This window comes from Dermacentor silvarum, chromosome 10, assembly GCF_013339745.2.
Source record: "Dermacentor silvarum isolate Dsil-2018 chromosome 10, BIME_Dsil_1.4, whole genome shotgun sequence".
Classification (NCBI taxonomy): Eukaryota; Metazoa; Arthropoda; class Arachnida; order Ixodida; family Ixodidae; genus Dermacentor; species Dermacentor silvarum.
In genome coordinates, this window is record NC_051163.1 from 147,974,751 (window position 1) to 147,995,535 (window position 20,785).

Sequence of the window (20,785 nt, forward strand, 5' to 3'; positions counted from 1 at the left end):
TTGCATGTGTCCACGTTGAAAGCAGCGGTAGCAGAATATTGCCCGAGGGAGGTAGGGGTTAGGTCGCAATATACAACTATAGTAGTAAATCCGTTCTGGAATACATTGGGGGCCCTGAACCGTCACTGTGCAAGTAAAGCTTTTGCCCATGACTAGCTGCGAGCACCCTGTGTGTCGTGGACGTCAATTCATGACATATTATCTCAGTGGTGTCTTCTGGGTCAATGCCATAGACAACACACCTCCGTATATTAGGGCCCGATGCAAAGTAGCACTTCACAGGTAGGTGCTGACCTTCTGACAGCGGGATTGATGTTAAAGTGCACATTTTCTGCACATCACTGAGAGATGCCAAGTGCACAGTGATCGAGTTTGTAGACTTATATGCTGCGAACCCTTTGTATCCAGTGGTTTCAAGAGATGGGTCATTGACACTTTGGACATATTCTGTGGCTACTGAAATTATGTTATAGCATGAAAGGGGACGTATATGAACTCGATAGGATTGAGAAGGCGTGGGCGTAGGGTAAGACAGAGGGAGCGGGCGTAGGGGAGTGTAAAGGAATAACGTGGACCGTCACATTTGTTGACGTGCGGTGCGGTGAGGAAAGACTCGAAAGCGATATTGGGATGGGTTGCACAGACACACATATAATACACACTATTATTTTACACAGACAAAAGTAAGATTCTCTAACACATTATCTGCTAGCATAAGAAGCCCTGCCCGGAAGAATACAAAGTTTCAGTCGCTAGCCCACTAGCGCGCAAAGTCCGAGCGTCGCGGTATACGGCCCCCCAGTGGTCGCTCACGTGTGGTCGTAACCTTCCTTGACACGCCAAATGCGTCGGAGGTGGCTTGGGTAGGCATGGCGGTGACGCGGCGACAGCCGCTTGGTTGGTGGCTCAGGATTCTGACGCCGGAACTGCGAACGCAGCAGACTCCCGAGAGCACAGGAACTGCCAGATCTCAGGAACAGGCCAGGCACGGGACACGAGCAGGACCTCGGTTCGGTGGCTTGCGACCCGTCACGAGGCTGCCCAGCGATACACCCGGGTTGCCCTCTCGGGACTGCTTCCACGAAGCTTCCTCGGCCCTCGTTCGATCGGCCCTCGTGGCCGCAGCTGCCCGTTCGCTCGTGTCTTCTTCCTTTTCTTCTGCCACCAACCCCCGTGCTCTCTTATTTGCCGCGTCGTGTTGCATATGTAGCTGCCATCGTCGTCGTCTTTCACCACACTACCCCTCACACAAGAAAGTTGTTTTACTTAAACAACTTTGCCATGCAGAGTGGGCTTGCAGCAGGAGGACTTGTTGCACTGACACATAGCGCACACAGTAGACAGTTCACAGGTTGCACACAGTTCACACAGTATTTAAAAAGGAAAACACGCACTTGTATATAAACAGTAACAGAAGCTATGTACACACATATAAACTGGGATAACTAAGACACTCTGCTTAGGTAGTCTGATCCAATATTGTCACTGCCTTTGATGTATTCGACAGTGAAGTCATATTTCATAATCAGTAAACTCCAGCGCAATACTCGGTTGTTCACATGCTTGGCGGAGTTAATGTATGAAAGTGGTTCATGGTCCGTTTGTAGCAAGAAGTGCTTGCCATAGAGATAAACATGAAACTTTTGGATTGCCCAGACAAGGGCGAGGCCTTCCCGTTCTATGGTAGAGTAGTGTGCTTCTCTGGGCAGCAATTTCCTACTTGCGTATGCAACTGGGTGCAGAACGCCACCGTGGCGTTGCAGGAGGACAGCTCCGAGGCTTGTCGATGATGCATCTGTACGTAGGACAACCGGCTGTTCTAAATCTGGAGATCGTAGAATGGGCTGCTCAGAAAGTAATCGTCGTAGTTCGTCGAAAGCTTCCTGGTGACGCTGCTCCCAGACAAGTTTATTGGGCGCACGCTTGCGGGTCAGTTCTGTGAGGGGTGCTGATACCTTGGAATAATTTGGCATGAAGTCGCAATGTATCCGGTAAGGCCCAAAAATGACCGTACTTGGCTCTTAGTGGTTGGCTTCTTAGCCGTTTCAATTTTCTCAAGGGTGTCGATCTGCGGGCGTAGGGCACCGTCACCTACAATATGCCCTAAAAATTTCACGGAGGTGAAGCCAACTTCACTTTTGGAAGGCTTGATAGTTAGACGGGCGTTTTTGACTTGCTGGAAGAAACGCCGAAGGGTGTGAACATGTTGTTCCCATGTTTCGGGGGCAATTAAGACGTCGTCGAAGTAGTTGTAGATGTTGGGGATACTGTTCACTACTTTTCTCATAAGCCTTGTGAAAACAGCTGGAGCTGTCTTAATACCAAAAGGCATAAAGCGGAACTGATAGAGACCTGACGAAGATTGGAAGGCTGTCATGTGCTTGCACTTGGGATGCATGGGCACTTGCCAATATCCTTTCGTAAAGTCGAACTTGGGAAAAGTACCCACTCTTGCCCAGCTTGGCGAAGATCATGTCTACTCGTGGTATTGGTTCGTTATCCATGATGACCACACGATTTAGCTGTCTAAAATCAATGCACAAGCGCATGCTGCCGTCTTTCTTCTTCACGACCACCACCGGGGATTGGTATGCCGAGTTCGACGGTTGTATAATTCCTTGCTTCAGCATTTCCTGGACTTCATCTTCTACAGCTTTTTCAATTGCAAAAGGTACCGGGTATTGCCGGACGTGCACCGGCGTGTCCGTTGTCGTTTTTAACTGGCACTCTACGAGATGGGTTTTTCCAGGTAAGTCCGAGAATATGTCTTGGAACGCAGACAACGTTTCCTTTGCTTCACCGGCTTGCTCATCAAGTAATTCAGTGGCAATTTTGACGTCTTGGGTAAGTTTTTTTTTCTTCTTCAATACAATAAATGGCGGGCCGTTCCCTTCATAAAGGTTATAAAGGTTATCTTCTCGGGTGTTGACCGTTACAGCAGCTTTGTGTTCAGCCGAGTTTATATGAAATGCACTTTTTCGCGTGCCCAAGTCAACGACGTAATCAAGCTCGCTTCTCTTTTCAATGACGGTGAATGGTCCTTTCCACGTTAGGATCAATTTGTTGTTCTCAGATGGTAGCAACAATAATACTTTGTCTCCCACGGCAATGTGTTGCGCCTTTCCCTTGAAATCATAATATTGTTTTTCTGTAATTTTCGCTTTTCGAAGCTCCTCGTGGGCTAGTTGACATGTCTGCTGGAGTCGTTCCTGCAGCTCTACTACGTAGCCGTAAGTCGTTTTGGTCTCTTCGTCCAAATGTTTCCTTGACCAAAGCTCCTTCAGGAAAGTCATCGGTCCTCGTACGTAACGGTCATAAAGGAGATCAAACGGTGAGAAACCCAAGCTTGTCTGTGGGACTTCTGTGTACGCGAAAAGCAGTGGTGCCAAGTATCGATCCCAATTTTTGGGGCTTTCTTGACACATTCGCCGAATCATCTGCGTCAACGTACCGTTAAAACGTTCCACTAAGCCGTTTGCCATTGTATGATATGGAGTAGTGGGTAGCCGTTTAAAGGAAAGCAGGCGGCTTAGCGCTTTCATGAGTTGTGAGGTGAATTGTGCACCTCGGTCGGTAACTATTTCCCGTGGGATTCCAACGCGGGAAAACATCGCAAGCAATGCCTCGGCAATTCTTTCCGTGTCAATGCTTGGTAAAGCAACTGCGTCTGGGTAACGCGTTGCGAAGTCCACCATGGTAAGAACAAATCGATTACCATTAGCGGAAGTAGGGGAAAAGGTCCGATATCATTCGCGACTCGCTGGAAAGGAGTATTGATTATCGGCATGTTTCCAAGAGGTACACGTCCTACCAGGTGTTTTGGGACGGTCCTCGGACAAATGTCGCACGATTTCACGAACCGGGTGACATCTGCTTGGACGCCAGGCCAATAGAATTCTTCTGATACCCTGTCGGCCGTTCTGTTTGTCCCTTGATGACCAGAGAGAATCCCTTCATGCGCTAGCTTCAGGACGGAACCCCGAAGATCCCTCGGAACAACAAGCTGTTCGATTTCTCTTTTTGTCGCAGATTTATAACGCCGGAAGAGAATATCATTCGGTAGTATAAATGTAACAGTAGCCGATCGCGTGGTTTTGGTCTTGCCTACGTCCGCGAAGCAACCCCTGAGACTTCGACCTTCCTTCTGTAACTTTGCCAAAGCATCGGGAGTGACGTCTAGCACGTTTACAAGGGCTACTGGCAGCCTTGTTGAAAGGGAATGTGACGCAGCAACCATAGTAGTATCCTGAACTGGGTAGGTTTTCTCGTTGTCGTGCGGCCCACCCTCAGTATTTTCTTGGCAATGCAGTGCGGTAGGCTCCATCTTCTCATCTGTGCCTCCAGGTAACTCGAGAGGGGCAAGCACCGTTAACATTGCCTAGAACAACATCATACAATGGACGCTCCATGCACATGGCATGCACAGTGCCTCTAAAGAACGGACAGTCAACTTGGACTTCAGCTTCGGCAAGGTATCATGCCGAACTATCTAATAAATAGACAGTGCGCGTTTCCCCAGTAAACTTGTTTGCTGGCACAAGAGAGCGCTTTACTACGACAGTGTCGCAACCGGTATCTCTCAAAACAGTTACGGGTTGGCCTTCTAGACGCCCTTTTGCTGTCGGCATTCCTTCTGTTCGTAGTTTCGGCCCAACGGTGCTTTGCGCACCTGAACCAATCTTTTCAGAACTGCGGTCTTCAGTGTTTGCAACATGTGTGCTCTGTTCTTGCCGCCCATCTTCTTCAGTTGGTTGGTGGTGTTCAGAAAGAGAACACGAAGCCTCGTTGCGGTCCTTGGGGTTTTTGCCTTCCGAACCATGGCCAGGCTTCATCCCTTTCCAACCCGTCGCAGCTTTAGATCCGCTAGTCCTAGACCAGCAGTCCCACGGCTTGTGTCCTCGCTTGTCTCATATGAAGCAATGGGGCTTCGCTTGACCGCTTGATGGCTCATTAGCTTGCGTTCCACTCTTCACATACACCTTTTCTTCTCGACCTCTAGCCAGATTTGTCAGACCTTGCGCTTCGAGATAGTGATCCGCTGTTTCTGCTAAACTGTCCAGACCTTTGCAACCTTGCTCCTTCAAAAAGATGGCAAGCTTCTGATCACATCGTCGCAAGAATTGTTCGGAGACAACCTTGTTTCTCAAGGCGTCATACGTCTTTTCAGTTTTGGCCAACTCTTGCCAGTGATCAAAATACCCAAGCAACCTGCCTGCAAATTGGCGACCTGTTTCGCCATTGTCCGGCTTAGCCTCTCAAAACTTGATTCGATAGCCCTCTTCCGTCAATCGAAACCTCTGGAGCAATGTCCTGACTTAAGCTTAGCAAAATCAGTCACGTCTTCCGCGGACATGCGCCCGACGACAGTGAGTGCCTCCCTCGTTAAACACAAACTCAAAGATAGGGCCCACTTGTCGCTAGGCCACCCTTGGTCTCTGGACACTCGCTCGAACCTCTGAATGTATGCGTCAAGCTCATCCCGAGCTTCATTGAACGCTGGAATCAACTTGTGAGGGCTTCGGAAACCTTGATTACTCGCTTCCCGATCCCTTGAGTCGGTGTGACTGCTTGACTTGGCTGTTTTGATTCTTGCACGCGCAGCCGTAGTTCCAACAACTGGCGTTCTCCAGCTTGCCGCGCCCACTCTCGTGCATGGTCCTCTTTGGCAGCCTCACGCTCTTGTGAACGGCGTTCTCTTTCTCTGCTACGCTCCTCATCCATCCACTGCTGGAGTGCCTTGCCTGTGAGTCTCAACTCTTTACCGAGAGCTATCAGTTTTTCGGCATCCATCCTCAACCACCGCACGCGAACAAAGTGAGACTCTCAAAGGTGCTACGAGAGTTTAGTCCTGTTCGCGGTCGCCAGATAATGTAAAGGAATAACGTGGACCGTCACGTTTGTTGACGTGCTGTGCGGTGAGGAAAGACTCGAAGGCAATGTTGGGATGGGTTGCACAGACACACATATAATTCACACTATTATTTTACACAGACACAAGTAAGATTCTCTAACATTATCTGCTAGCATATGAAGCCCTACCCGGCAGAATACGATGTTTCAGTCCCTAGCCCACTAGCGCGCAAAGTCCGAGCGTCGCGGTATACGCCCCCAGTGGAGCGTCGCGGTATACGCCCCCAGTGGTCGCTCACGTGTGGTCGTAACCTTCCTTGACAAGCCGAATGCGTCGGAGGTGGCTTGGGTAGGCATGGCGGTGACGCGGCGACAGCCGCTTGGTTGATGGCTCAGGATTCTGACGCCGGAACTGCGAAAGCAGCGGACTCCCGAGAGCACAGGAACTGCCAGATCTCAGGAACCGGCCAGGCACGGGACACATGCAGGACCTCGGTTCGGTGGCTTGCGACCCGTCACGAGGCTGTCCAGCGATACACCCGGGTAGCCCTCTCGGGACTGCTTCCACGAAGCTTCCTCGGTCCTCGTTCGATCGGCCCTCGTGGCCGCAGCTGCCCATTCGCTCGTGTCTTCTTTTCTTCTGCCACCAACCCCCGTGCTCTCTTATTTGCCGCGTCGTGTCGGATATGTAGCTGCCATCGTCGTCGTCTTTCACCACAGGGAGGGCGTGGAGGAATTGTCTGGGGTGGCCCTTACTTTTTTTGCCAGTTGCTCCGATGCGATGGCGTCTTGTTGAAGCACGTTGACAGGAAGACCTCGCTTGGCTGGATTCGTCAAACCGCCAGAGGGCTGCGCGACCAGTGTCCGTCGGCACGATTGCGGATAGGTTCATATTCACATCACGAAGTGGACTGTCCTTCGGTGTTGCACCTTGTATCTTCGAGCTATCGGTTGCACACTGCTGCTGCATAGTTGGCATGGATGTTGTCACGCGCAGCAGTCCAGTGGAAGGTACAGATGAGGAGCTAACATCTAGAGCTAACACCACTTCGTCGGGAGAGCGCGGCGGCGCGGCCGCACTAGGCCTAAGCGCCAGCCGTGCATGTTTTGAGTCTATTAGGCCAGCATGATCAGTAGGACAAGGCAAAGGAGAGTCCTTACCAGAGTCCAAAGGTCCCCATAGGCTTCCGACAAGCTTCGTATCCGGATAAGGGCGAGATTTTCGTTGCTGTCGAGCAATTTCCAAGGAACCCAAGGAAACCACGTCAGCGTTGAAACGTCGTCGTCAAGTTATTTCTTCGCTGCCCGCTGGCAGCCTGCTTGTGAGCTCCTCTTCGTTGTTATCGAAACAGGCCTTAGCAGTTCCCTTCAGATAAAAACGCTTAACCTTGCAGTCGGCCGCGCAACGCTTGAAACAGCGAAGCTGGGCAATTGTAGCCTAGCATTTCCCGGAAGTGCGCCCGAACTTCTCATCTTATTACTCACGATGATGAAAATTTCTTTTCGCGCATCTCGGACTTACTGCCGTCGCAGCGCGTTGCATAGCGCAGCTTAAAACGCCGACACCGAGTTCCAGGAGACCCACTCCGTGAATGAGTCTCTCTCGCTGTCATAGCGCTCAAAACCTCTTCACCTCGCAGAACACGGGCGTACCAACGTGCCAGCTGTGGACGAAGACGACGAAGCTCGAACGCAATCATATGGTTCGCATAAATGCATGCTCTGTAGGCGTGGCCGTATAGCCTAGTGGTTGCGACGCTCGCCTTCAGACCGGGGGTACGCGGGCTCGAATCCCACCTCAGCAAGAAAGTTTATTTTCTTTTCTTTGTTGGTAGTTTCTTGCTACGCACCACAAATTACGGCTGGCTTAAACAGCTTCGCTGTTAAAATATGACATTCGCCTGCATCAAGGTCGGGTCCCACCTGTAATGTGCGCTTACGCATTCATAAAGTCGAATCCAATTGTCGACGTCGTCGCCAGCAGTGTCGAAAAAGGTCCCAGGGTCATGGGGTGGAGCCTGGATAACGGCTGGCATGCCGGCCGGCGTTGACACAGCTCCAGCGCCGCTAGACATGCCTAGAGTGACGACGTAGCGGCCGCTGGGGACCTCCGTCTTGCGTTATATCCCCGGAACCTCCATTAAGGTGTTACGTTGAGGCAAACACAACAGGAAAATGTATTTACAGTATATTTACAAGGACATCAAGCCGTGCAGGTCGGACGCGCTCCGATCGGCTCCTGCTTTTTCTCGATCTCTTGGAGGTTTACGAAGTGGTTGGATTATTTCAGTGAAGTGCTGCCGAACACGTGGATACCATTTTTTGGAGGTGGGTGGACTTTCTGAGATTTTATCGCCGATCTTGTGCCAACCACGCCGGACTGAGTGCTAACCCTAACTCTTAACACAACGGCGGCAGTCTCGGCGAGACGATGGGTTGCTGCCGCTGGCCTGCGTTAGCCTGTAGGTGCTAGTTCAACGCTTTTTGTGCGATGGATAGTCAAGAGGATGGGGAGAATTTAGCCCCCGAAGGTTTTTGGGAAAGATTCTGGTTGGATAACGGTCGCCAAACGGGGTGTTTACAAGAACGCTGCCACGCGTCTCGGTGCCAACTCGTCCGTGGCCCACTCTGACAGCCAAGATACGCTGCCGGGCCGAAATAGATATAAAGAAGCTAAAAGCAAGATTCTCCGGGGATGCAAGATGCCACCACTACCGAAGGACGAAATGAAGATTGTGATCAGACCCAGAGGCGGACTGAGTATTACCAAGGCAGGCCCCACAGGGGTCGCAGAAGCCATATAGGCTGCAAAGGGTATCAGTACGACGGAAAGAGAACGGGACACTATGTGCCCCAATCCGATACAAAGTGTGATGTTGATCAGCACATCTAGCCTCGAACACGCGGTTCGTTACACCGCTCTGAAGAACATTACAGTCAGCGGGCAACAGCATGAGGTGAGCGCGTATGTTGTTGCGCCGCATGCCACTTGCAAGGGTGTAATTCGACGCATTGCAATCGACGATGGACCTGAGGTCATGGACCAGAAGATCGTCAACCGTAAAAATGCGGTTGACGACAATTTCTCCACGCCCTCCCCCTACGCGCGTTCTCTCTCAGTCTTACCCTACGCCCACCCCTTCTCAATCCTATCGAGTTCATATACGTCCCCTTTCATGCTGTAACATAACTTCCGTAGCCACAAAATATGTCCAAAGTGTCATCGACCAATCTCTTGAAACCACTGGATACAAAGGGTTCGCAGCATATAAGTCTACCAACTCGCGTTAGGTGCCAAAGGAATCGAGGATACGGGAACTGTGGTGGTGCTGTTCGAGGGATACAAGGTCCCAAATTACGTTGCGTATGGGGGCACTCTGATCATGTGCACACTTTACCGTAAACAGATGGATGTTTGTTATACCTCTGGAGGCCTTGGACGCCGCTCCAATGTCTGCCCGTCACCAGAGGAAGTGGTATGCAGGAGTTGTGGAGCAACCAATCCGGTTGAACAACACAGCTTCGATCCAAAATACAAGTTATGCGGCGACGCCCGCCTCACCGCAGCTAAAAAATGCAAGAAACACTTCGAGACGCCGTACGTGGTGCGATGCAGATGAGAACTCGCTCGCAACGATGAGCGGGAGGAAAGGAGCAAGTCATCACCACTCTTCAAGGACAAGCAACGCTTTCCAGCTATCTCCGGTGAAAGGCACCCACGCGTTCAAGAATTGGACTCATCGGCCCCATCCGGCACCCGAGGCCGTTCCCGAACCAGAGGGCGACCCAGATCCAGAGGGCGGAGAGCGTCCAGAGGGAGGAGAATCCGCATCAATTCCGGAAGCCGTATTAGGTCCGACAGCCGCACCAGGTCCAGTTCCAGATCCATAGGGCACCAGACAGGACCGGTTCCTGGATCGTCGGGACCCACCACCTGGGCTGATATCATCCGTGGACGACAGGCAGAGATGAGGTCGGAGGCATCCTCAGAGCATGCGACAGGAAACGCTCATAAAATAGCACAACACGAGAATGCGTATATGAGGGAGGTTATTAAAAACTTACGCCCGAAATCGCGGAGATCAAACACGCGAGAGGAACGCGTCCTCCACCTGCGTCCGCTCCGTTGGAAACACCCCAACCTATAGAGGTGCTCATAACGAAGGGCGAACATGATAAGGCGAGACCCTCTAAGAAACGAGCAGTGCTTATGAGCAGGATAGTCTTCCGGGACGCGCAAAGTCATAAATTCGCGAAATGTTTTCAGCGCTCAGCGACAGCGTAAGGCAACTGGCGGAGAAGGTCGCCCAGATACAAAGTGAGATGGCCTTTCAAGCTGAAAGTATGAACAAACTGGTATCCAAAATAGAATATTTCCTAGAGAACGTGATGTTGCCAATCTCTGGTCCTAGCGTCAATGTCGTACCACATACTACCATTGGGCCCCCTATAACTAGCGACAATCCATCCGCAGAAAATGGGGACAAATGTAGAGAGCGACAAGATGGTGGGCTCAATGAATCTTTTCGCATTTGGCAATGGAACTGCAGGGGCTTTCTTAAGAAGAAAGCGCCTCTGCAGCAGTAAACTCGCAGCAATCCCGAAAACCGCATGCAATCCTGACTCAAGAGACCCTATCTGCTGAAGTGAATTTATTGGGATATTAATCGATTATCGGTCGAACTGGGGGGGGAGAGGTGTATGCATCCTTGTAAGTCGTAAGCTCACGTACATCACTCACGACCTAGGGATGGCCACCTGAAAGGCGGAGCACGTGATGATAGAAATCATACCAGGCTAACTGAGACGCCAGAGCGTTTTCATTGTTAACGTGTATAGTAGCCCCACGACCTTCGACAGCGTTTGAAAGCGCTTCTAAGGAAGACAACCAACCTCGCAGGGACTAATCCTTTGGTGACAGCCGGGGACTTGAATGCCCCGAACAACACGTGGGGCTAAATAATAACACGGTCAAGGGAAAGGAGTTTTGGCAGAATGCTACAGACTTGGACCTTACGCTCGTCACTGATAAGTCTTTTCCGACCAGATTGGGAACATCTTCGTGCAGGGACTCGACTGCGGATTTAACGTTCGTCAAGAATTTGTCCAAGGCGCAATGGACTAATACTGCTGTTGATCTTGGAAGCAATCATTAAATGCTTGCTACACACTTTCCGACGACCCCCCAGAGACAGAAGGAGTTCTTCACGGATTGGGACAAATTCCGCAAAATAAGGAATGAGCGCCCACCTCCAACCACCAGACTGAGCCTTGAGCAGTGGATGGACCAGATCAGGCAAGATATCAAGAGTAACACTCACAACATATGCACGGACCTTCCCGTGAAAATGATGAATAGTCGCCTCGCCTATCTACTAGAGGCTAAGCAGTCACTCCTAAATCGATGGAAGGGCCAAAGGCTAATTTGCAGACTACGCAATAAGATCGCTGAACTCAACAGAACCATCGAGGAGTACTGCCACACCCTCTAAAAGCAACAATAGGACGAGGTGTGCAACACGGTTGATGGTCAAATGCGAAACGGTCGAAACTGGCATCTTTTAAGGCATCTTCTGGATGACACCAACACAAGGTCCAACCAGCAGCAAGTGATGGCAAAGCAAAGCAAACCTGGATGCAGGCATCAGCACGGAAGAGGTTAGGAGGGCGCTACATGAGGTTAACAGCAAGCCTCCTCCTGGTCCCGACGGCATCACAAACAGGACCCTCCGTAACCTGGACGATCACTCGATAGAATACCTGACTGAAGTCATCAACGAGGCATGGAAGGAAGGCAAGGTTCCGGAAGCATGGAAGCGGGCGCTTACAGTACTCATCCCCAAACCTGGCAAATCATGAAGCCTGGACAACTTACGACCAGTATCGCTCACATCCTGTGTAGGCAAGGTCACGGAGCATGTCATACTCAACAGGCTCACTTGGTTCATCGAACACAAAGAACTCTACCCCCACACGATGATTGGCTTCAGTAAAGGTCTGTCCACACAGGACGCCATGAAGCTCATCAAGTGTCAGATAGTCGACAATGACACGCGGGACACTCGAGCCATCCTTGGATTAGATTTTGAGAAGGCGTTCGATAAGATAGCCCATCCATTTATACTGAAATAGATATCCGAATTTGGTCTGGGCGTAAGATTCCATGATTGCGTCAGGTCATTTTTGCACCGAAGAAGGGCGACTGTCTGCGCAGGACACAAGATGGCGGAAGAGGTGAAGCCTGGAACAAGGGGCACTCCACAGGGCCTCGGTGATCTCGCCGACTTTGTTTAACGTGACCATGACACTGGCCTTACCAGGACACCCTCACGAGTCGAGGGCATCAGGCATACCATCTATGCGGATGGCATTACCATTTGATGTGTTGGAGGAAATGACGTACAGGTTGAGAGTGCGTTACAGGAGGCAAATCGAAGTCATGGATGACTATCTTTGACCCACGGGATTGAACTGTTTGGCAAAGAAGTCGGAGCGTTTACTCTACCGCCCCATACGCAAGCCCATGGGCTGTATACCACTGTCTGACAGCACCATTTCTCTTCGCATGGGCAAGGGAGACAAGATTCCTAGGGTCGACGCAATAAGAATACTCGGCATGGTAGCCGAATCTACTTGCTCTAACGCGCAAAAGATAATCAAGCTCAGTATCAAGACGGAGAATGCGGTACGTCTCACCCGAAGGGTGGCTAACCGCCACCATGGCCTTAAAGAAGACAATCTGTTAAGGTTCATTAACGCCTTTGTGCTTTGCCACTTTGCGTACGTGGCGGCTATGCACAGATGGCATATAGCAGAGAGGAACAAATTAAACACGTTGCTCGGGAAAATCACTAAGCGAGCCCTGGGTATACCGATCTTCACAAACACCAATTGTATCCTCCAGCTAGGCGTGCACAACACTATGGAGGAGAATGCAGAGGCTCAGGAAAGAGCGCAACTTGCCAGGCTCTCCACGACCGCCGCCGGTAGGAGTATATTACAAGATCTCGGCTACCCACCATCTGCAGAGCAGATACGGGACATGCGCGATTTGATCTACGTATCGCCGATACCAAGAAATGTACATCCTGAATATAACAAGGATAGAAGGAAAGCAAGAGCTTCCACCTTACTTAAACAGATCCAGACAGAGGGGCCTAGAGCCTGCTTTCTTGACGCGGCCACATATCGGAAGGGGTGCTCCTTTTCTAGTGGTGGATTGGTAGTGGTGGATTCCAAACAGGGACTCACGAACTGTGCATCTGTACAGACCGTAGATCTGGCGATAGCCGAGCAGGTGGCCATTGCCTTCGCGATGCTTGACAGCAGCGACGTCATCTACAGTGACTCATGGTTGGCGATTAGGGCATTTCAGTGTGGAGTGATCTCAGAACAGGCTTTTGGGCTGCTTCGTAAGGCAGGCCTCGATAGAATCAAGCATCACTTGCTTACTTGGTTCCCAGCCCACGTTGGGCACATGGTGGGTGTCCCCGCGAACCTCAATGACACGGCCCACGCTGCCGCGCGCGCACTGACTGACCGCGCTGGCGCTGTAGCGGCCGAGGAGAGAGTTACGGATGCGGAGGGACGCGCCCGCCACTTATAATGAACTTATTAAACACTTGTATCTCTCGCTGCAACAATACCCTCCTCCTCACCCCAATCTCACCAGGCCTCAGGCACTGACATTCAGACTTTTGCACACAGAGATCTATGCCAATCTGTTCACGTTACATGCGATATATCCGGAGATTCACACTGATTCACGCGTGCCCTGCTTGCCGGGATAGATCAACACTTTCGCACATGCTTTGGGGATGTATATGGCAAGCCCTATTCTCAGCTCTGCTGGGTGGGAGGCGGCCTTCCGCAACCCCACTCCTTGCTGAGCAACGTTGGGCTGTCCATGAGGCCCACGATGCGGCTGGCAGGCTAGGCCTGTCGGTCCCGACCTTGGAGCGGCCCATGACGTGCTAATACGCGTTCTGCAGGACTGAAAAAAATAAAAGTTATTCAACCAATCAATCAATCAACACATGGCCAAGAGCGCGCGCCAGATCATTAGCGTCTTCTTGATCGGCGATCCTCTTGAATAGTACCGTGACAATATATACGACGGGCAGAAGACAGGCATACAAGATGAAGCTTGTGCACGCGACTATCTGCGATTGTCCTCTTCGTCTGTCCTGTCATCATCGTTCGCTACTGCCGCGCCTCGCAGCAAAATGTATAATGTACATAACATAGTGGGTCACGTATATTGTGTATAATATCTAGCTCTTCATGTAAGGTTCTCCGATGCGCATGTTCGCGGCACTTGATAAGGTATCCGCACGGCAACGAAAGCTTCATCACGAAGCTTAGACGATTGCCTCCGCGCTTGCTGGCGATTCGCTAGAGTGGGTGAAGCCGCTGCAGTGATGTTCCTGGTGCATAGTCACCAGCTCAGTTCCTGATGCATAGTCAGTCTTGTTTGGGATGAAGCCCAGGAAGGGGACACTGGATGCCAGCCAGATTGTATGACCTCGCATGTATAGCTGCAGCCACGTAGCTCTCCACCTCGTCCCAAGAAAGAGCATAAAAGACGATAGCTATACTGCTGTTGACGGCCAAAGTGTCGAAAGATGGGTCCGATGAAATAAATTACTGTTTGGGCAATAAGGTGCAGGACGTTTGTGATTGTACCCAGACACCCAAATGCAGAAGTTGTCCACATCTGTCGACATTTAGCGACATGCGGCGACAACCAATTGTATTTGAGAGAGCAACTATGATAATGCTAAAACAGCAGCTGATAAGAGGAAAAACCAATGCGTGACAATGAAGAAATAGATTTATGCTTCCTACACGGACACGAATAATGCCGTCGCTGAGGACGACGTGGAACGAGCGCAAGCTGTTGCCCTCGATGGTTTTTTGTGATATAACTGTAGCACAGTCATAGGCCAAGGATTGAAAGGCCATCTTATCTGTGATGTTTAATATGACCTGCAAGACCGAATACACCGTCTTGGCACACATTCACTGTCAAACGAGCTACGCATACGAGAAGTATCCTATTATTGCGACAGCAATTATATGGACACTCTTGGCGAATTTCTGCCGTCGTCGCCGTTGCCGTGCGGTCCCGTAAAAAGCCCACGGGCGATAAAATCATCGCCGCGCGCCGTACGCTGTATTCGCGAGTCAAAGCATGTGACGTTGTGCCGGCAATTGCGGTTTGCGGACACAAGAGAGGGAAGCGGGAAGGAAGCGCTAGGCTTCCAGCCGTGGAAAACGCTTGGAGGGCGGTTACGAAAGTGGAGGGGCCGCGCTTTACTGCGGCCGCGCGCTCCCTCTGGGCGCGAAGGCTCCGGGGGAGGGCGGGGGCCGCATTCTGCGGCGCGACATTGGCCAGCATCAAGGACGAGTCCCACCTGTAATGTGCGCTTACGATTCATCCAGTTGACGTCGTCACCAGTAGTAACGGAAAAGGACCTAGGATCACGGGGACCCGCGCGGCTGTATTTTGAAAGCCATCTGCGGCGGGGGCACAGATAGAGCACTGCACGGGCTCGGGCCGGGCCCGGGCTTAAAGCCGCGTTAAAGCCCGGGCCCGGGCCGGGCTCGGGCTTGAAGCCGCGGGCCCGGGCCGGGCTCGGGCTTGAAGGCGCGGGCCTGGGCCAGACTCGGGCCCGCTCATTGAAGGGCCTAATTAGGCCTTCGAACACACGCGACCGTTATGCATTGCATGTTTCAATGTATTCTGTGTCAAGCTGAAGTGACACGTGCAAGATGACTGTTATCATCATCATCAGCCTATATTTAGGTCCACTGCAGAACGAAGGCCTCTCCCTGCGATCTACAATTAACCCTGTCTTGCGCTAGCTGATTCCAATTTGCGCCTGCGAATTTCCTAACTTCATCACCCCACCTAGTTTTCTGCCGTCCTGGACTGCGCTTCCCTTCTCTTGGTATCCATTCTGTAGCTCTAATGGTCCATCGGTTATCCATCCTACGCATTACATGGCCTGCCCAGCTCCATTGTTCCCTCTTAATGTCAACTAGAATATCGGTTATCCCCGTTTGTTCTCAGATCCACACCGCTCTCTTGACTGTATATCTTATCAGATGACTATATCTTATCAAACAAAATAGTAAAACAGATGAAGTTCTCATTTTTAACAGCGGAGGTGTTTCAGCCGGGTCTAATGTGTCCGCTGAATACAAAAATGTGGGCCGATCCTGGCAGCAGTGCAGAAAGGGTCCAAGCGCAATAGCACGTACACCTGTGAACTAGCGAAGCTGAGCCTGGTTAAGTCTAGCTAAGAATGGTGGGGACTAATTGCATATCGATAGGAAATTGATAACCAATCAATATCTAGTCGATAATCGATCAATAATCAATAAATTCCCGAAAATGCTGGGGATGACTTTAGCCTTACCCAAATACGTGGCCAATACTATACGATAGCCAATCGACAGCCAATCGACAGCCAATCAATAGCTAATCGATTATTGATCAATAATAAATAAATTCGGATAAGTTGGTAGTGCTTAACCTATCCCAAATACGTGGCCAATATCTTGCAATAGACAATAGATAGCCAATCAATAGCTAATAGATAATCAATCAATAATAAATCAATTCCGGGAAATGCTGGGGATGACTTGGTAGTGCTTAGCCTAGCCCAGAAGCCAGGACTAGCTAGGTGCCCATCATCTCCGCTGTCTCTTTACCATTGCGCCGCCAGTGCAAGCTACGCTAATTTTTTTTTCTTTTCCGCAAAAACGAACATTGTTTCCGCGTAAGGAAAAGTAAATTATACAAAGAACCACTCCTGAAACCATTTCCATGTTACCGCTTTTGCGATCGTACTATTACGAGGTTTAATACTATGGCATTATTTTAGCGCTAAGGCCAGTTACTTTTGTGCTTCAATGCATAAAACAGCGTTTTCCTCAAAAGGTTAACTGGAACGCCCATGCATTTCGTCGGACACTTTGAAAGTTAGTATATCGAAACTGGTTCAGTCCTGAGAATTCGTTCGAAGTGGATACGCCTTGCGAACTCAGCGGCTATAATTCGTAGATTGAAAGATGTGCCGTAACATAATTAATTAAAAAGTTAATTCGCGTAATTATGTTAAATGTTCAATTAGGCCATCAATGTCAGAATTAGCTTGGAACTACATAAAACACTTAGCATCCTTAGAGCGTCGTCGCATTAATGCGAACACAAGAAATCCTGAGATATGGTCCATTCCATACTTCAGAACACTCTATAAGCTTCACTCGTTAATACATTACCTACCATTCCTTTTGAACAGATACAAAAATGGCGGTAATTTCAGTAAGAAAGAACTCAGCTGACACTTTGGTCTCTTGTAGTGTATCTGATGTGATTATTATTCTGCCTTTGTGTATGGTTCTGAGTATATAATGTAAATCCTGTTTAGTTTTCTTAGCAAATGTTGATCTTGTAAAATTCAGTCTCATGCTATGTTGTATTGGTGGTGTTGCGTTGTTTTGTATAGCTAGTATTGTTATTGTAGTGTTGTTTAAAATGCATCCTGTTAAAAGTTTTTCCAATTCTGTTAACTCGCCGTGACGCAAATATTCTTTGTCTTTCCGTTCATAGCTATTTCGTCTATGAGGAATTCCAGCGAAAGCTGGAAATATATGTGAATTATTGTGCATGTGTACACACTGTTTCTTGTACTATTGCCTTGCCTGGTCTTTTGGGTCACCTCAAGCAACATCATCATGATCATCATCAGCCTATTCATGTCCACTGCAGGACGAAGGCCTCTCCCTGTGATCTCCACTTAACCCTGTCTTCCGCTAGCTGTTTTCAACTTGCGCCTGCAAATTTCCTAACTTCATCATCCCATCTGGTTTTCTGCCGACCTCGACTGCGCTTTCCTTCTCTAGCTATCCATTCTGTAACCCTAATGGTCCACCGGTTATCCATCCTACGCATTACATGGCGTGCCCAGCTACATATGTCAAGCTACATATGTAGCTTTTAGTCCAAAATGACCATCCAGCATGTAAACTGGACAATAAATTGATTTGATTCGATTGATTTCGTCGCACACTTTGAAAATTATTATCTCGAAACTGGTTTAGTCCTGAGAATTTGTTCCAGGTGGATATGCCTTGCGAACTCGGCGGCTATAATTCGTAGATTGAAAGATGTGCCATAAAATAATTATTTAAAACGTTAATTAGCATAATAATGTTAATTCTTCAATTGGGCGTTTTGATTTCTCGTGGAAATAATGGCCACCTCATCGAGTAGTTTAGATCAAGGATTATAATTGCGCTATATGCCACAGGCAATCTTAAAATAAAAAATAATTGGATACCAATATCTCGATCGAATGTACCCATCTGTTACAGGGTATCCCCGTTTGTTCTCAGATCCACACCGCTCTCTTGACTGTATATCTTATCAGATGACTATATCTTATCAAACAAAATAGTAAAACAGATGAAGTTCTCATTTTTAACAGCGGAGGTGTTTCAGCCGGGTCTAATGTGTCCGCTGAATACAAAAATGTGGGCCGATCCTGGCAGCAGTGCAGAAAGGGTCCAAGAAAGGGTCAAATATGGTTCAGCTAAAATGAAACGCCCTGTATATTTGCATGCTAAATGACATCATAGAACTATATCGTACAAATCAAGGCAAGTGCATGCGCACCACCAGAAAAATAGTAGCACAGGCAATGGGCCGGATTACTGATGTTTCCGTGGGAGAAACAAAGATTTCGGCCTTTTATTGCTTATATACTGCAGCTTATTAGACCTCTAGAAGGTGAGGCTGACAGATACGGCACAATCTGCAAGTAAAAAAAAATAATTTTTGTTTCTTACAGGCCGGGCCTGGTCATGCACACGCGGGCCCTAGCTAAGCTTAGTAATGAACGCCCGGGCCCGGGCCGGGCCCGGGCTCAGTAACACGGGCCCGGGTCGGGCCCTGGCTTGGAACCACGGGCCCGGGCCGGGCCCAGGCTGGTCTCGATCATGTACGCCCGGGCCCGGGCCGGGCTCGGGCTTTGTATTACGGGCCCGGGCTGGGCTCGGGCCTCGTAAAGCGGGCCCGGGCTGGGCTCAGGCCGAAAAATCAGGCCCGTGCAGTGCTCTAGATCTCACTTCCAGTGTTTTCGCAGCTAAGATAGCGTTGATGCGGGCGCCGGTACGCTCTCGGCTGCTGCTGGGCTGACTCACTCCAGCGGCGTTCTGTCACGGAGTTTCCCCGGTCATCGAGTGAAATGCGTTCACGTTTTCTTGTGAGCGCGTGACACCATGGTTGTGAGTTTAGTTAGTGTGCCTGTGTTTACAAGCTTATACGGTCGATAAAACTACTATCCTTACTTTGATTGCTGTCCACCAGTTTGGCTGTTTTGTAATAATTTTTATGATTTTCGCTACGCTAGATGTAAGAGAAAAAAGGCGATGTGAGGCTACATCAGTCACTTCCCATGCCACAAAGCTCTGGGATATCACTTGTGCTACACACATTGTTGAAAAACGTAAGACGCTTTTGCTTACGCGGTTTGGGCAGGTTTGTGAGTATATGATTACTGATAAGTTCAAGGCCCACTATTCAGCATCTTCTTAAGCTGCTTAGCGTCCATCAGAGAACCATAAAGAGGTGGCAAGGAGTCGATTGTTTCAGTTGAACAGCGACATAAGTAGGTATTCGCAAAATCTTCCACTAAGGCCACAAGAGTCCTTCCGAGCTCCAAGGTGATTAATTCGAAACGTGTTCCTTTGTGAGCCTTTGCAGCATGCCTGGCAATAATTATCCACACAATTGTCGTGCAACACCTGCAAGCTTACGCAGAATGCTGCCCACTGTTCCCTTCTTAACTCTTCAATGTGCCTGCGAATAACAGCATTGAGGCAATTAAACGTTGTTTTCAGTGACGAATCACCCCCTTTACTCAACATCATAGGTGCTGGTGGCACAGCATACCTTCAAGTCTAGAGCAGGGAAATGATCCAGCAGTTGCATTAATTTGGTGGCCGCTTGATCGCTGTTCGACATATCTGCAAAGTAATCTCCGGTGAGCTCACGAAGAACTTCTCTCAATAATTATTCCACCCTGTAACAGATGGGTACATTCGATCGAGATATTGGTATCCACCAACGTTCTTACAGGGATGTCGTCACTGCCCATTTCATCTAAAGCTGTCGTCGACGAAATCGTGACGTCTACTCAATGAATCATGAGATCAATGAAGCTGCTAGAGAATAACTTGAAATACGTGACGTCACACTAGCGTAACGGTAGTTTCCTGCACCAAATTTTTAAATGTGGAAGTCTGACTTATAAGTCATTATATATTCTAATATTGAACTCGAATTTATAGGATATACTGCTTTTAACGAATAGTTTTGCAGTTTACACAAAAGTATTTTCTATTGAGCGTCCCCTTAAATGATGTTCGTTTTTCTTGGTGTGTCAATGTATATTCTGTGTCCTCCGAAAGTAAACGAGCCTGTATAGGCACAATGTCGGGCGTGCATGCCTCTACTCACTTTGGGTGTGTTTCGGCGATGCGATGGTCAAGGTCTCGGAGGTGCTTCTTCGTCTGGAGGCGCTTTAAATGTGTCGCTCCACCCGTTCCATCGATCTCCTGGGGGATGGCATCGCGGATGGTAGTCCGGTTGCGCTCCGTCTCCTTTTCATCATGAATCTGGGCCTCCACATCCTTGATCAGGTGGACCTCGCTTTGCATTGTCTGCGACGGATATTATGGAGCCGTTACGACGTTCACCAACAAAGCAGCTGAACAGCAATATACATGTTATAAAGGTACATGAGCATAGCATTCACACACAGTAGTGCGCTACCTGCTGATTACTTGGAACAGATCTATGAACCGATTACTTAAAAATGAAGTACGTATACCCTCCCTCAAAAGTTTTCGGAGGACGAGTTAC

At 49.4% G+C, this 20,785-nt stretch overlaps 1 protein-coding gene across 1 annotated transcript in view; it reads right to left on the reverse strand.

Annotated features, from left to right (window-relative positions):
• The window catches only part of LOC119431903 (uncharacterized), a 50,577-nt gene extending 29,997 nt beyond the window's left edge, over positions 1-20,580 (reverse strand). The window contains exon 1 of the mRNA XM_037699345.1: positions 20,381-20,580. Within this exon, the coding sequence (XP_037555273.1) occupies positions 20,381-20,580 (200 nt within the window). The remainder of the gene's footprint in view (positions 1-20,380) is intronic.
• Positions 20,581-20,785: the final 205 nt, after the last annotated feature.